The sequence below is a fragment of the Physeter macrocephalus genome, chromosome 6 (genome assembly GCF_002837175.3).
Source record: "Physeter macrocephalus isolate SW-GA chromosome 6, ASM283717v5, whole genome shotgun sequence".
Classification (NCBI taxonomy): domain Eukaryota; kingdom Metazoa; phylum Chordata; class Mammalia; order Artiodactyla; family Physeteridae; genus Physeter; species Physeter macrocephalus.
In genome coordinates this window covers 6,605,563-6,623,378 of record NC_041219.1, presented here as the reverse complement: position 1 = coordinate 6,623,378, position 17,816 = coordinate 6,605,563, and the positions used below count along the sequence as shown (strand labels likewise).

Genomic DNA, 17,816 nt, shown 5'->3' with positions numbered 1-17,816 from the left:
TAAATAAATTTTCAGTTCTTAATTAAAATTTGTTATATCTAAGGAAAACTGTGCAATGAAAAATCCCTGAAGATGGAGTTTGTTATAGTATCACCACAAGAAGCACAAAATATATTTGAAACTAAATAGCTGAAAGGCCTTTCCTTTCCTTTTGTTTGCAGAAAGCCAATTATAGTATAATCACAAAAATTTAACATAATGTACATGACACTAGTTATATAGGGAAAAATTAAGATAATTAAATGTAAGAAAGAAAATTCGAAATATTAGTTTATGTCTTCTGTACATGTACAATATAACCACAAGTTATAAAACCAAGGAATATAACAGTGTGTTATATTAAAGAGTTTAATATCGTATTTTAAAGATTTCAAATAGAATTTTAAAACTTGGATTTGGAGTCAAGAACATGGTAATTTCTGACAAGTTCTGACAATTTTATTAACAAGTTATAAAAAGTTGGTTTACATGTAAGAGTTTTCTCATTTTGATGATTCAGGGTAAATAGAATTCAGAAAACTGGAAAAGTGTGCACTTAAAACTTTGCATATGGCAGTTAAAGCAAACAGCTAGAGGCCAGACAACAAATCACTTTAGCTATTTTGTTTTTCTGAGTCATTCACACAGTACCTACCAGTCATGATGGTGGTGACACTTTATACTGTTATGTTTATATTCATAAGAATAAAGATACCCTCTTCCATTTTCTTTTTTCTTTCCAGCTGTTTCTTATGATTATGTAGGACAAGTTACATTTTACGAAGTAAATTATTATGAAAAAATGTAACCTCTTTTTAAGAAATCGATTTCTGGATTTAACAGATGTCAAATTACGTATGTGTTCTGTGAAGTTTTTTTGCACAAAAGTTGAACTAGAATACATAAGTTCCATTTTCCTACAGAAGAGATGCTTTGGTTTAAATCTAAAGATTAAAAAATCCTGATATTTTCATGTCAGTTTCTCATATCTCAAAATATATAGAAAAAGGTAAATCTGAAGTCATTTTATATTCCTGATATACAAATACAGCAAGGTCATAAATGTTTCATTTTCAAACATGATTTGGTACATGTCAACAAACTTCCACTCTTCATAGAAAAATACGTTAAAAATGAAAATTTGAAGAATCAAAACTCATTTTTTTTTTTTACTTCTTCTAGTTCTTTCAAAACTTCAGTCTTCAAACATTTTTAAATATAGTATCTGTAGATGGAAAAGAATCCATCAACTTGTATGTGAAATAACCAGGAGATCAAAATCGAAGGGGAAGTCTACCCCACTCCTCCTCTTTGGCTTACCTTAATTTGCACATTATTTCTTTAAGATATATCTCAAAGGTCTAACAAGAAATATCTTATACACTTCTCACAAAAGCAGAGTATTTTGATTGGGTCTCAAGAGAGTTCAGGAAGTTTTATTTCTAATGCTGCCATTATTCATTTTAAAAAAAGTTTTCTCTGTTCTGAACTTGGTTAATACTAAGAATGTCTACATTTTTAACCTACAAGTGAAACAGTATATGGTTCCATTAAATAAGCTGTCAAAAGCTGGAAAAAAAAGACTACGTTTTAAATTGTTTAGTCACACCATTCAGTTGTAAAACTTTAGGTTGTTTTTCCTCTGTTTTTCATGTTGAAGAAATAATTTCACAATTTCAAATCAAAGTCAACACTGCAGTGAGGAGAGCTTTTCTACTTTATTACAAAGAGAAGAAGCCTTTATGTGGTCAGAAAATACAAGATTGATCTTTTTTTCTCTTCCTATGAAACGCTGCTGTTCAAACAGCCAGAGTGAATTGTCTCAGTTCACTTCTTTAAGTCCCATCACATTCACTTGGGTATGGATGTCCTTGGCTGCTGAAAATCTGGCCCTTTAGTGCACAGGGCGACAAAGTCCCCTGACCAGCAGTTCCAGAATGTCCCATTTTCATATATTGCATCCATGCACACCTCCTAAAAATGAGGTACAGCAGGGCAAACATTTTCCAAAATAGATGTCATATATATAATATATACACATTCGTACATACATACCTTTATTCATGTGATGTCCAAAAATTTAAAAAAAATGTACACATTTATTACAAAATCGTAACAAAGACTGGACAGTGTTTTGCTCATTCTGGAAAGATGAAGCTCAGTAATAACACAACCCTGGAAACCATCCAGAGATTGTGGCAATATCTTTCTTCTAAACAGTCATATATTCTTGCGTTAAGCTTGGCGAAACTGCCTTTCAAAAACAGAAGGGGAAGTAAAATGAAGGAAGCAGACCTTGCTCATCTTTCCAAATGAAATACGAGAAGGATCTTCACATAAAAATGCACAAACATTTGTTATTTTATTACCAATAGTGCTACAATGAACAATGCAAATTTTGTGGTCTAATTCTGTTGAGTCTTTTGTGGGTTTTCTTTTTTACATTTTAGAAACTAAATGGTAAACTTCTGTCAGTGTACTTGCTTGTCTTTACAGACCCAAGTCTGTCTGCTGGCAAAAAAGAAAATAAATGAAAAAATTCAGACCCTGCTTGAACTAGAGAAAAACAAATTACAAATTTAGTTGTTGGGCAGCACATAATTAGTAAGGCAGGACCTCAAATGGTGACCCTTTGGCGTAAGCCAATTGCCAGATCCTCAAGGAATTAAAACCAGGGTGCCTGAGCCACATCAGTTCTGCAGTTATGTTGAGTATTGTGCTGAGACAGCCATACCCCAAGAAAAGGGAAGTCTTTTTTTAGAAGGCTTGCTGAGCAGGGTTGTAGTTGAAGGTGGATGGCAGGTGAGGCCGTTCTTCTAATTTGTCATATTCCAGATGGAACTCCTATAAAACCAAATTTAAAAATTTAGATGACTTCCTTTCCGTTTGATCTCACATTTTTGTCAAAATATATTTTATTTACTATATGAACAAATAAAATAACTACAGGTATGAGAATGAACAGAGATATTAACAACTTTTTCCCACTAAGTAAAATATAGCTTTAAGAAAAATAATATGCTGTAGTTTCTATCTGATAAGTACAAAAATGCAGACTTCCTGCATAAAAACCAGAGACTAGTCATGAACATTTATTTTATGACACAGAAATTCTATGCATTTTTTTTGCTCAAAAATAAAAGTTTGAAGGGAGCAATTACTATATCACTAATAAAAAGCACTGAAAATTACAGGATATTTAAAGTAAAGCTACCTTCAATGAAGTATAAAATTTAAAACTTTACTTTTTTTTCCATGAAAAAAGTTTAGAAATAAAGGATTTTCCAATTTGTCTTATCACATGTTTTTTTTAAAAAAAGCAAACAAAGTTATTCTAAACTTGTTATCTCGGGAAAACAATGAACTTAAAACTCACACATCTCCAGACTTCCCATTTCACGAACCCAAAACCCTGAAAAGATGTAACTGCCACCCCAAACTAGACAGTAGTTTTGCTGTAGGCACATCTGAAGATGAATATATAGCTCATTTTAATTAAACTTTCAAAACACTACATGAATTTTAAAATTTAAGAATGGTGAAGCAAATTCTTCATGATACTCCCCAAAATCAAAAGGTGCAGAATATGACTCTGTATATTAAAAAAAAGCAAACCAAAAACGTACCTTTTAAAATCCAAAACCTAGAGGTTCGAAAATTACTAATTCTACAAACTGAATTGAAGTAGCACAAACTATCTCAGTTAATCCCATTTAAAACACTATGAACCATAATATGTATTACGTACTAAAGAAAGCCAACAAGCAATGTTAGTACCATGGCTTAACATATTTCACCTTATCTGTCTTATTTCAAATTAACCCCACAGTGGATGTTCCCATTATTAAATTAAGTGAAAATTTCATTATTAAATTAAAATGAAAACCTAGGTCATGATTAAATTTTGAGATATAAAACCAAGTATTTAGAATTTAAGGATATTACAATAACAATTACAGAAATAGCAGGTATAATTTATCAGAAGCCTAATATGTGTCAAAACTAGAGACAGAGCTAAGTTTATTCTCATCTTTTTAAGTCTGTGAAGTAGATATCATTATCTTCATTTTTGCATTGGAGGAAAATGAGGCTCACAAGTAACTTGCCCAAGTCATATAATAATTGGCAGATATAGGATTAGGATCCAGATCTGTAGGACACCAAAGCACATGATTTTTCTAGTATAACACATTATTTTTAATATTTTTAGCCCAAGATCCAAAACCAAAACTACTTAATTACACCCCTATCCATAAATAATGTTGAAAAAATTCAGTCCACTGACAAATGCTGATAGAAGGCACCCTGTGATGACTTTTAAAAAGTTCACTTTAGAGTTAACTAAAGCACAGAGCTTCTTTGCTTATCAGTAAAAACTAGCAAACACCAGAATCACCATCACAATCACCATAGCCTCCTTAATGCATTGTGTAGGCACCTCTCCCTCTCTCTCCCTACTCTGTCCAGGCTTTAAAAGAATTTTATTGCCTGGCTGAAGATAAATATCTATATTAGTGGAGGAAGTATCTTCTTGCTGTAGCATTCTTTTATTAAAATTGGCTAATTTTAGTTCTAAAATATGTGGAGTTATTGGGTAAAAAGTCTATTTGTAACTGACAAATCATATACTCCACTAAGTTATATTTATATAAATTAAAATTTTCTTCAATTGTCTTATCCTCATCATTGTGCACTGGTGAACTACACTGTATAATCAGAATTTAAACTAGAGTAACTTCATCAATGCACACATTTCCCCCTGCTACATATTAAAAAAAAAAAAAAAGATCAGTTTAAACCTAGGGAGCATAAATATTTTAATATGATTATTAAGAAAATCTCAAAGACCTTATATATCAGATTCAGAATCAAATTTTGTCTCCCGTTTTTTTAAATAATTATTTTCTATATATTTTCATTCTTCTTTAAAGACATAAAGCTTACAATCTCTTTGTTCCCTAACTCTGATTACTGATAGTATCTTTTTTATATGTTTATGTTATATGTACACACATAACACATACCACACACACACACCTTTGTATAATCTGTAGGGGCAAGAAGTGTGTCTGTTTTGTTTATCACTACCTACTACTGAGAATACTACTGAGCTGCCAGGCTCCCAGAGGGTGTGTAATTAATGGTTGATGAATCAATGAACACAAATTTTCTTCATTTGTTTTAGGAACAGAACACTTAAATTTTTAAAATATTCAAAGATCAGGTATTAGAAGTTCTATGTATATATTTGCTTTAATGGAGAAAAGATTTTTAGATTACAGTTTAATGGTTTAAAGGCTAGAAAGAGTTCTAGGTATAAAAAATCACATTTATAGCAGGTTATATGATATGATAAAGAATCCTAAGCATTAAAAATCCTATTCATGGGCTTCCCTGGTGGCGCAGTGGTTGAGAGTCCGCCTGCCGATGCAGGGGACACGGGTTCGTGCCCCGGTCCGGGAAGATCCCACATGCCGCGGAGCGGCTGGGCCCGTGAGGTCCACAACAGTGAGAAGCCCGCGTACCGCAAAAAAAAAAAAAAAAAAAAAAAAAAAAAAATCCTATTCAGTGTTGGACCCACAAGGTGAAGTCGGACTGAAAGAGTTCTGAAACTTTTAAGTCTTTAAGTTTGAGAAAGCTATTGATAATGGGGGGGGGAACTTCTATCACCTAAAAATTCTCTGTGGATAAAATTATTTTAAAAATCTTACTCATTGAGACTATATATACTGTAACAAATTTTTAAATTAATGGGATAGTGAATTATCCTAGCTAAATTACATATAGGATAGACCACATAGTTTGCTGAAAAATCAAGATTATCTAAAAGAGAATAAGCAAATACAGTGTCAAAATTTTTATGTACATACATTATTGACATACAGGAAATTCTTTATATAAACAATGGGCTGAATCCTAGAACTCACAGAATTTTTAGGGGATAAGGAATACTTCTGATTTAAATAATCTAATCCCTTACTTAAAATTACAGTTCTTCAATTCTCTGAAAATATTAAGTTATTTGCAAAAATGAAAGAAAGAACCTCATACAAGTGAGATTAAAGACCTGATTATGGTCTAGATCAGGTCAATACTTTTCAATGATACCATAACATCAAGCTATTACTTATAATACTAATTCATACTGAAGGCTTCTTATGAGTTAAAGCTATTAAATGCATGTTCTTTACCTGTGAGTAATAAACCACAACCACTTTACAGATGGGGACTTTGACTTGGGACATGGCACGTCAATGGATTTTCTGTAGTTTGATGAAGTCTGTTAATAAATATACTATGGAACTAAATTTCTTAATTCCTAATCCAATTTCTGGAAAAACACTGAAAACATCCTTAAAAAACAAAACAAACAAAAACTCAGAAGCCTTTGTGAAAAGTTTATTCTGTGAATATAACACAACTTAAAAGTCTTAAGTCCATGAATTATTTAAATATAATCAAAAGCAGTGAGCTGCATATTAATACTTGATAGAAATCAATATTTCTGCTTGCTTTCATCACTATGAAATGTTTGCTTTCATCACTATGAAAATAATTTTGTTGAAGAGTATCAGCACAAGTGGCCAGTAAATTACCTTAAGATTTTTCAAAAATAGTTTAATAATAATATTTCTCAAATTTTATTTTCCAACTTCACAGCTAAAAATTTTAAAGGTAAAAGTTAAGACAAAAGCTCAACTGTACATAGGAGAGATCAGATAAAATTAGGTAAAATTATTACTTTATGCACGCGCGTGCGCACACACACACACACATAAATAATTTTAACATGACATTTACCTGACTGAGGAATTGCTTTTGTGGGAAATTAGGGGCCTTATTAATGTTCAAGTTGTTTCTGAATATTTAATTTTATGGGGAGAACTTAGTTCTGGGAAACTGATTTTTTTCACTTAAGTTGATTTCTTCACAGATACCAAACTAAAATTCAACTAAAATTACACATCTATTATTGCAAATACCTATTTCTTTTTGTACATATGTTTGGAATAATTTATGATGATATTGAGCAAAAAGCTTCAAGTGAATAGAGAAAACTTCAGTCATTTACTATTAGAATTTTTCCCTTCCAAAGATACTCTTTCTCTCCTGGAGAACCAGGTTCTCAAACTATGAAGCCAAAGACCAGCATGATCACTGGCATCACTTGGGAAGTTGCTAGCAATGCAAATCCTCAGGTCCCACCCACAGACTTGCTGAACCAGAAACAATGGAGGTATGACCCAGCAATCTGTGTTTTAACATAGCCTCCAGGTAATTCTGATGCAAGCTGAAGTTTGAGAACCACTGACCTAACCTAACAACAATCAGAATTTTTCCATCTTGGAAGAACAGTAACAAGCTGTAATAATAATGATGATAAAAACAACAGCAACAAACTACCACAACTACTCTCCTATATCAAATACCCAATATATGCCAAGCACTGTACTCAGTGTATATGTGTGCCTGTGTAATATCAATTAAGCTACATGATAAATCAGGAGGCAAAAATCATTTTGATTTAAAAGATAAGGAAGCAGACATGGAAAGGAAACTTATACAAGGTCAAAGTATGAATAGCAGAAACAGGAGTTAATTTCAAATCCTGATACAAAAAACTAAGGTTTTCTACTTCACTACATTTCTTAAAGAACAGGTAACATACACAATGTCCTGTATACTATCTGTAATTAATTACTTACTACTTATTTCATGGATCTACCTTTTAAAGTCAAGACATGCATATTAATTAGAATTGTTAAAATAACTCAAATACAGTGTAGGGTGGTATACAGACTTGGTCTGAGAAGCAATGACATTTACCATTAGAGAAACACGCAAAAGTAATAATAAAAAAAGATTTAACCTTTTAACCTGTATGTGTCTTCTTTTGGGCGTTTTTGTTGGGCTCATCCTTTCTATTTCTTTTTCATGTTTTATATGAAGTCTTATTGTGATGTAAAATTTTGTAATAATTATCTGGTAAGCATTTTACACTATCTTTTTAAAATGTTTTACTCTTTTATCAGTTTAGTAAAGCTGATTAAAAAAAAAAAAAACCAAAACCCTCAAGCCAACAACTAAAAAATTACCCAATGAACTGTCAAGAAGTATTTTTTTTCTGTTTAAATTTAATAAAACCAACAAAACTAACTCTTTAGTTTTTAATCCTAAGACTCATCAATGGAAAAGGCATTCAGAGAAATCCTGGAGTTATGAAATCAGATGTGAGTTATATTTTCTTCCAGGTAGACTAAGTACATACATAAGGAACTAAACACAAATGTGTAATATGCTATGACACTGATGCAAACTGTTCACATAGGACAGTTAGAAAGGTGTTTTTGTGAGGAAAAGTTGCAAACCAAAACAACTTTTTCCACTGGCCTCTTTCCCCAAATATTCAGCATACTAGTCAAAGGAACAATGATGATTAATGCTTGCGATTTTCTTTCTTTATATCACTTGCAAATAAAAACTCAAGCACATTTCCTGCAAAGAGTGAAAGTGTTTAAAAAGCCTATATACTGGTTTTATATGAAAATATATATATATTATATAAAAATATATATAAAAATATATTTATACTGGCTTTAGGAAAAATCTCATATTTGCTTAAAGTAATAATAATATAAGAATACATGACCAGGATTGCAAGAGGGTATCTTTATTTTACAACTGAGTAGACACAAAAATATTTCAAGTGTTACCAAGGCTTGTGAAAAATTACAAAATTTCTTACCAAATTCAATCATTTTCCTAAACTACAGGTAAAATGAACTGTTTCCAGATACTCTCCTAGAGTTTAAATCAAGCCAAGGGGTGGAGACCTTTTAAAAGACTCAGCAAATATCGGCACATTATTGGAATGGATGTACTGGTACATATAAACAGATAAAAGAGGACACTTCTTTTTAAAATCTAGATTTATAGTTACACATTTGCACATGGAAAAAAATATACCTTAGCTACTTTCCTCCAGTTAAGACAGTCAAAGAAGTAATATGTTCCCCTCTCATATGTATTGGTTTTCATTGTTGGCTCCATGCCTGGTGCCCTGGTAATCCATACTCGTTCTTCTTTGTGGTATCTCCAATCACGGTTAAAACTTCAATTTTTAAGAGAAAAAGACAATTAATTTTTTCCTGTGGCTCACATAAAACATTTTCTACATTTTGTAAAACATTTTTCAGAAAAGTCACACATAAAACACATAAATATTGATGCTTCTTTTCCCTGATTTTTATTGTTATTAAATACACCTAGTAAAATAAATATAGGAAAAGACTTTCTTAATTTGCCCAAAAACCACACTCTTTAATTAACACACACATCTTTATTTAACTGAAGAAATTTTTTATGCAAACAAAATGAGATCTTAAAAGCTCTATGAGCAATGTGATAAAAACTTTGGCAGACCAAAGATACAGTGTCCAGAAACTTCACTCCTTTCTCGTTCTTCTTAATATTCAATAGAAATTAAGATACCTATTAAAACAAACAAAACGCCCAACTATTTGTATTATTTTGTAAGAAACTAAATACAAAGCCTATTTGAATTAACTACATAAATTCACATAAAATTGGTAACTATGCTGAAAAACCTCCATGCAAACAAATACCGTCCTATCAATACAATGAAGTAACGGTTATTTTAGACATATATTTTATTTTAGACATATATTTTATATATATTTATATAATTTTACTCATAAATATGAGACAGAACTACCAGTGATGAATGAATGAATGAATGATTAATTTATTTACTTATGAATAAATTAAAAGGAACAGGTAACAATTGCTATCTTACAAAAAATGAGGGAAAACATGGAAAAAAACATTCTCAATTGAGAAATAAAAAATAATTTATTATCAACACAGTGAATTTTACATTTTAAAGTATCTGATCCAAGGCCATTTATAGAAATGTTATTAGGAATATTATAAAATACTTATTAAATCTATAAAAAGGTCTCCCAATCATTACATTGTAAGTTTTTAGTAACAATTCACTCTACAGTAAACATGATTAATAGAATAGTCTATTGGTAACAAAATGTTACCACCTGGACATATAAAAAATGACACAAAATTTTTATTCTTAGAGCATCAGGTAAAAACAATAATGCTCAGAAAAACAATGTATTCAATGGACCAATTTCTTAAGACTAATTTATTTAAGTTGGCCAACAGGCTTCTGATAATGAATGTGGACTTTATCAATATTTCAAAATACACAAGAAATATGCACAGTGCCTTGCCCATATAATGCTCAATAAATATTTCTTAAATGATGAAATTCACTGTCATTAACATATGTGGTTCCACCACAAGGAGTAAGATGAACCACAGTTATGAACCATACCTTATACTTCATATTTATAAAAATTAGATTAATCACACCCATGAATCAAGTTGATTCTGTCTTCTTAGACATTTACAGTTATTTAAGTTTGAAATTGTTTTTATGTATACAGTGATTATGAAGACATGGTAATATAAGGTTTCAATCTAAATTAATTTTTACTAAATATAAAAAACTTAGATTTCTTGATGAAGAAATATTTCCACTTTAAAAACAAAGACAAAAACTACAGCCACCATCATTTTAAAAAAGAAGTTTTTAGAATAAACAATATCCACTATAACACAAAAGTTTTTAAAAATACTTTGAACATACAGCTCTACTGCAGCTAAAAGTTGTAATACGTCTCCTCCATTCATGTAATAGAGATAGAAGAGAAGGTCTTCTCCGTATCGACCAAGTTTTATTGCAGCCAGCTGGAAAAGAAATAAATTATTCTGAAATGTAAAATGAGCTTGAGAATCCTAACATATAATTGACTGCACTAAAATCAAAATGGAAAGATAAAAGAGAAACCCCTCTTTGTAGCAGATAAAACTGTTACTACATGATTACAGAGGTATAGTTATATAATTCTAAAGGGAAGTTTCATCATTTAAATGACTAAAGTCATTTAATAATTATTTCTGATACATTTATTTTAAGTACTAATAGGGGAAAAAAAGCTAAATAAAAACTTCTAAGCAAGACCTAACGCTGTCTTACTCGAGGTGTTTATTAATACTCAATGTGGCAATAGTGGAACACTGTGCTGCTCAGAGATGCAGGACTTACATTCAACTCTTAGTTTCATTACTTACTAATATGACCATATCCAAGTTATTTAATGTCTTTGAACTTTCAGTTATAAAATGTAGTCAATGATACCTATAAGGATTACTAAAAATGTAAATGACATTAAGTGACAATGTGAATGCACCTTCTGTAGAGTGCCTCACAGAAGACTTAAAAGAAATAGTAACTGAATCTACATCTGACAGCGATTCACAAATCGATCATGTACTTTTTTAGCAAATCACAGTTAAGTACAAAAATCATAAAGGGATAGTTCTTTATTTTATTTAAATGGATGACGAAAAGATGACTGCTTTACATGTCGCTCCACAAAGCAGAAACATAACTGCCTACCAAACTATCAAACACAAGGTTCAATAGTCTCAAATTCTCACAGTAAGGCAAATCTTTATTAAAAGCTCACTGAAATGAAAACATTCTTCTCTTTACCTAGTCTTGTATCTAAATGTTTAACTGTTGTTACACACTCTCTGAATGTTATTTTTCTCTCCATTCATATTATCCCCATTCAGGCAGCAGTCTTGAATGTGACAAATTCTCCTAAATTATTATTTCTTAAGCTCGCATAAGAAAAGGTTCTGGAACCCTCAGGTAATTGGAGCAAAAAATGAGTGCTATAGTGGAGGTGGCAGCAAATCATACAGTCCACAGAAAAAACTAGCTCTATCTCGTACTTCTTGTCTTCCATCTACTCAAATATTAAATGACATGTCGAGAAATACGCGTATCTCTTTAGGTCCCTGTCTACAACATCAACAACCGTTTGGCTACACAACTGCATGGCAAAGACGCAGAACGCTGTCATTTATATATATTTATACATATTTATGCACGTAAGTATAACATAAATATATCATTTTTAACAAACTGTATCTGTCCTTTCACATACCAAAATCTAGATACCATTCTAACAAAATTGAACTCTCAGTGCTTTCCCCTAAAGCAAAGTGTTGTTTTCTTTCTCAGGAAAAAAAAAAAAAGATTAAAGTTCTAATCTGTTAATAGTTATTTTATAACTAGAAATTCAGGTAATTAAAACACAGAAAAAGATTACATAAAAAAGTCAAAGATTACAGTTTTAAAATATATATTTTTTCATTAAAAACATTTTATCTGTAAACATAAAATGAGAATATCAGAAGGAAATTTATCAAATTTTCCAAGTTACTTTATTCCCATCAACTGTGGTTATGATTGTACCCTGTTACTAATAACTATAAGAAAGATTTTACTGGTCCTAACATTGTTTTTAAAATATTTTTAAAATATAACCCAGACCTCATCAAAACACAGGATTATAAACAAAAATAGAAATTAAACTGTTACATATAACTGAATGGACATACAAAAGCATACCCGAGACCACTGCTAAATATTTCAAAAGTATTATGCTGTCTGAACTGCAAAATAGCACCTGAAAATAGATAAGTTCATGCTGAGTAGAATAATAAACTACACTCACCTTATCCCTAATGTGAATGTTCGTTAAGTACTCAGATGGAACATGGAAGTCTGGATAATAAAATGAAAAAAGCCTTATTAACTGATTCTCAGTTACAAATATATTTTTTAAAGGTCTGAACAAAAATAGATTCTCCTACCTATGTCTTGAGGTCGACAAGGTGAAGATGCCCAGGGTGATGCAAATTTGGGGTAGAGATTTCTGAATAAGGGAGAAAAAAACCATTCTCAAGTCCAAAGTAGAAAAAGAGATTTCTAATTTTATTTCAGCAAATCAGGAAAAACGACTTCAAATGTAAAATGAGCATCTTTAAATTTCTAATATCTTTTCTTGGTTTTACTATGACTTATACAGCAGGAAACTGAAACAAGGTTAAAAAAACATACATACATACACACACATATCTGTATATGAATTATTACTTCAACTCAGAATGCTTTAAATTCATTAATACAATGAATTAAAGTAAAATTACTTTCCCATTTATATGGCCAGAGAAAAAATATCAGCAATTATTAAAAACCAAAGCTCAAATTCAGCAAACATTTACTGAGTGTCCATTATTATATGCCTGGCACTAACATGCTTATACATCAGCAAACATAACAAAGATCACTGATAACGTGAAACTTACTTTCTGGTTGAAGATGGTGGATTGGGAGGGAGGCAGACAAAAACAATTTACGTAATACATAAATAATATTCCATGTTAGTGGTGGGGTAGGGAGGGAAGATTAGTTGCATAATTAAATAGGGTAATCAGGTTAGGGCACATTTAAAAGGTCACGTGTGAACAAAGATTTGAAGGATATGAGGGAGATAACATCATATCTGTTATCTGGTAGAAAACTACTGTAGTCAGAGGGAACTGCTAGAGCAACTAATGCAGAGTTATGACTGACATGTCTGACGTACAGCAAGAAGGCTAGTGAAACTGGAACAGGGTGAACAAGGGGAGAAGCTGTTAAGGTGTAGGTAGAGGAGAGACACAGATCATGCCTGTACAGATTAGTAGGCCTATCAAAAACCCAAAAGGGTTTTTAATCATAATAAAACTGCAAAACCTTACTGTGTATTGAGCAGAGAATGAACTTATTCAGAAAGGACTGTCCTGGCTGTCATATGAACAAAAGATTATAAGGGGCAAAGGGAGAATCAGGGACACCTGGTGATTGGCTAATGGAGTAATGCAGGCAAGAGAAGATGGTGATTCAAACCAGGGTGGGAGCAGTTAAAGGTAGTGAGAAACAGGGAATTCCCTGGCAGTCCAGTGGTTAGGACTTGGTGCTCTCACTGCTGGGGCCCTCAGGTTCGATCCTTGGTGGGGAACTAAGATCCCATAAGCTGCGAAGTACAGCCGAGAAAAAAAAAAAAAAAAAAAAGAAAAAGTGAGAAATAATGTAACAATGATTCCACTATGTCAGACGTTACTGATTGGTTAAGGAGAAGTTCCCAAAAGTAACTGCTGAATTTAATGACACAAAAGCAGTTTTAGTAAAGTGGTGAGGGCAAAATCCTAAATGAAATGGGTTTAACAGAGAATAGGACAAATAGGAGATACAAAGATGGCTCTCCTGAGGAGTTTTGCTCCAAAGGAGAATAAAGAAATGGGGGTGTGGGGGGGCAATAACTTATAGAATAAGCTGGATCAAGAGAAGGTTAATGTGAAAGAAGTAACAGCGTATTTGTATGCTGATGGAAATGATGCAACAAAGTGCAAAAAATTGTTAGATCCATATCTTTGAGTTTTCAAAGGTTTTAGGTAGAAAGCATGGATCAACTATGGCAACAGGGTGGAAGACAAGAGTAAGGTAGGTGCAGATGGTTGTAGGTGACTGATTTCGTGGCAGGACTACACTGACACTCTTCTGATTACTTCCTTCGTTCTTAGTAAAGTAGAAATAAAAAGCAAGGTCACCATCTGACACTAAGCACAGGGGAAAAGGTATTAGGGGTTTGAAGAGGCAAGTGTAAAACAGTTGCACAAGAGAACAAAAGAATGAATGGAGTAGGCATGCCAGCTTGATTATGGCTGGCAGAATTAAGGGCTCATTCTTGAGGTTCCTGGCCATGAATCTGAAGTGAGACCAGGCAGTGAAGTTGTGTATTTTTCTCTAGCTAGGCTTAGTAGCACAGGTCAAGAGTGGAATAGGCAGATATAACCAGGGTTGTAGTTTTTGCCAAGCAAGTATGACAAAGCAAGAGAGGGACAAAGCAGTCAGGGGTATATGTAAACAAGCAATCATGACTGACCATAGAATTTAACTGGAGAAGAAGCAAGTGAATTCATCTAAGGGGAAGAGAGACAGGGATGTTGAGGAACAGTAAAAAGGTACAAGAATCAGTGGGATGAAGGTCCCAATGGAATCTAATGATTACAGGAGCCCGTAGAAGAGGGAGAGAAATGGAAAACAGGAAGTGGCATGGCAGCACAATCTTACAGAGAAACTGAGGTTATCAAAAATGACAAAGTCAAAGGGATGACTAAAGAAGTGAGCAGCTGAGGTATGATGAAGGGTAAGATTTTTAGAGGAGAGAAATTCAAGAAGCTGGGATTTCAGGATTTAGGAAAGACCATATATGAGTATATTGAAACTGCTAAATTATAAGAGGAATATTACTATAAAGTGAGAGTGATCCAGGAACTACTGTAAGAGGGAATGACCCAAAGAGTCAGCAAATACCAGCAACACTGAGTGGCAGCAGACGATATAATTTGCAGACGTGAAATTAAAAACTGCAGGGAGGTATTATACACAAATGTAGGGAGAAAAGAAAGAAACTTACTCAGGAGAGTTCAGATTGAGGCCTAATGTTGTTAAGTCACTTCCTAATGCAAGATGTACCATTCCTGGGTCTGTCTCTGCTGCCCTGATAAATGTTAACAGGCCAATCATTCCAAACTGGTCTGTCACCATCCCTTGGGGAATGTTAGTAACCCGACCTAGATAAGAAAAACATAGTCATTTTTATCTTTGAGGAAAAAGTAAAAAAAGTGAATTCTATAATATCTTTGATATATTTTATAGAGTCCCACCATCAGGTAACACCTGGATCCCTTTTTTCTGCTGGTTATTATTTTGTGTTGTTGAACTTTTATCTCCAGGGAATTTGGGACCATCTGTACTTGAAGTTGTCTTGCCAGATGTATTCAAATTCTAACATGAAAAAAATTAAATGTGACATTAAAATTTGTTATGTGTAAAAATTTCAAGTTCATATACTAGTACTTTTCTATTCATTTTTTATTATATTTAAGTTGGTAGTAAATTATTACCTGTTTTTCAAGTTCTACATGAAATTTTTTGTTTCCACAACTGTGCCATGGTATACAAATAAATCCTGTATTGTACATATTTGAGTAGTTAAAGGACAAGAAATATACGGAAAATATTTTTATTTATCTCAGATCTTCAGTCACAGACCAAAAAAACCTCTCTATCTCAGAACTTTTCGTTTTGGGATACACTTGAAGTTACACCCCTCAATACTTTATTAGTATTTTTAGAAGTATATTTTAGAAGTATATTTAGAAGACAAACTAAATATAGTACATTACCTAAAATATCACCATAAAAACCTCCAAGATAAGTTAGAAAATATGAATTTTTTATTTTTTATTTTTAAAATTTTAAATATGAACTTTAAAAATTCATATTTATTTTAATTCTTAACCATTAATCTTCTTTTATCAATTATTTTAACAATATACAACTCCCATCACACACACAAAAAGCTATTTTCAGTGAAATGTGGAAGAAATAAACACACTCGTTAAGTCAGAAAGAGGAAGCTGGGTTGGCTGAATCAACACAGGAATAAAAATGTGTATAAAGATTCTTCAAGGAGAAAACTTACTCAAGAAAAACACAGCTCCTTAGAAGGCTATAATATCAAACTTCATGGGATCCAGCTGACAGGGACTACAATAAAAGTCTAAATTAACTCTGAGAAGTTCAACAGAAATTTGCAAACCTATATGAAATAGGGAAAAAAATAGGCTATCTTCTAAGTTATAAAGGTTTTCCACATTCTTCAGAAGTTAGATTATTACAGATATTCAAGATAAACAATTTCATAATAATACTTAATAAGTCCTTAATATAGTGTACAAAACTTAATGTAACAGAAATCTGAAGGAAAAAAACTATATAATTCACATACATAATTCTCAAGTTACTTACAGATTTACTGTCATCATTACTTGATGTTGGATCTTTATAACTGGAACCAGGTAACGCCGGAAAATCTTCGTTGTGTATTGAGAAGTCCTGGGATTGCTCATTTGCTGGTTTTGTTACCATTCCAACTATGTAATGAAAATAATCCAGAGAATTGCAATTGAAATTCATGATATTTTGCTACAAAATTATAAAAAGTTAACTTTTCTCACAATAATATACCAAAAGGATTTTTAAATTATGCTATGAAAGCAAACTTCAAAAAAATTGGTGTTCTGGGTAACAATGAATAACTAAATTCTTATATACTGATTAATAACTAAATATATAAAATAATACAAGGGAAATAAGTGGTAATCCTATAATTCTAATCTAATGTCATATATAGATGCTGAAAAAACATAATTTGATATTGGTAATAATTATTAAAATTTTTCATTTAAAAACTTGCTTTAAATATTTGACTAGTTATTATAAAAACCAGTTAATTGTCAAATACAAATGAACAAAATAAATTTTAAAGAACATGTCAGTATTCTACTTGAAAGTGACTTACAGGGTGAGCAAATTGCAATCAATTATAAAACAACTCCATATTATTTCAGATTTTCTTGGACTCCATGTAATAGATGTAAAACATGCAAGAACTGGGAAGTAATCCTCCCACTATACTTGGCATTACTCAGGCCCTTATTGGAGAACAATATCCAGTTTGGGACTCCACAATTCAAGAACGATATGGAGAAACTAGAGATGGTCCAAGGAGAGCAACGGGAATGATTAAAGGGATGAAAAAATGGACCTATGAGGAAAGGTTAAAAACATTAGAGTCTGAACTGAGAATCAAGTAGCTAGGTACTCAACTTCCAGGGCAGATCATTTTTGTTTTTTTCTGGGGGGGGGGGAGGCTAATTAGGAAACTCTTAATGTGTATAATAATAAATTTTTCCCTTCTTCACATGTTATTATTTCTATTCATATTTTGAAAGCCACAGAAATCCCTCTTGGTTGAAAATGGGAAAAATAG

The 17,816-nt window shown here is 32.0% G+C and overlaps 1 protein-coding gene across 8 annotated transcripts in view; it reads right to left on the bottom strand.

Moving 5' to 3' along the window:
* Positions 1-1,678: 1,678 nt before the first annotated feature.
* CNOT2 (CCR4-NOT transcription complex subunit 2) overlaps positions 1,679-17,816 on the bottom strand; it is a 117,326-nt gene continuing 101,188 nt past the window's right edge. For all 8 annotated transcript variants that reach the window (XM_028490389.2, XM_024122836.3, XM_007106594.4 and 5 more), the window contains 8 exons: positions 16,793-16,917; positions 15,646-15,766; positions 15,396-15,552; positions 12,748-12,809; positions 12,609-12,658; positions 10,667-10,767; positions 8,947-9,091; positions 1,679-2,823 (listed from right to left, as the gene is read on the bottom strand). In XM_028490389.2, the coding sequence (XP_028346190.1) occupies positions 2,737-2,823; positions 8,947-9,091; positions 10,667-10,767; positions 12,609-12,658; positions 12,748-12,809; positions 15,396-15,552; positions 15,646-15,766; positions 16,793-16,917 (848 nt within the window). In that variant the 3' untranslated portion in view covers positions 1,679-2,736. The remainder of the gene's footprint in view (positions 2,824-8,946; positions 9,092-10,666; positions 10,768-12,608; positions 12,659-12,747; positions 12,810-15,395; positions 15,553-15,645; positions 15,767-16,792; positions 16,918-17,816) is intronic.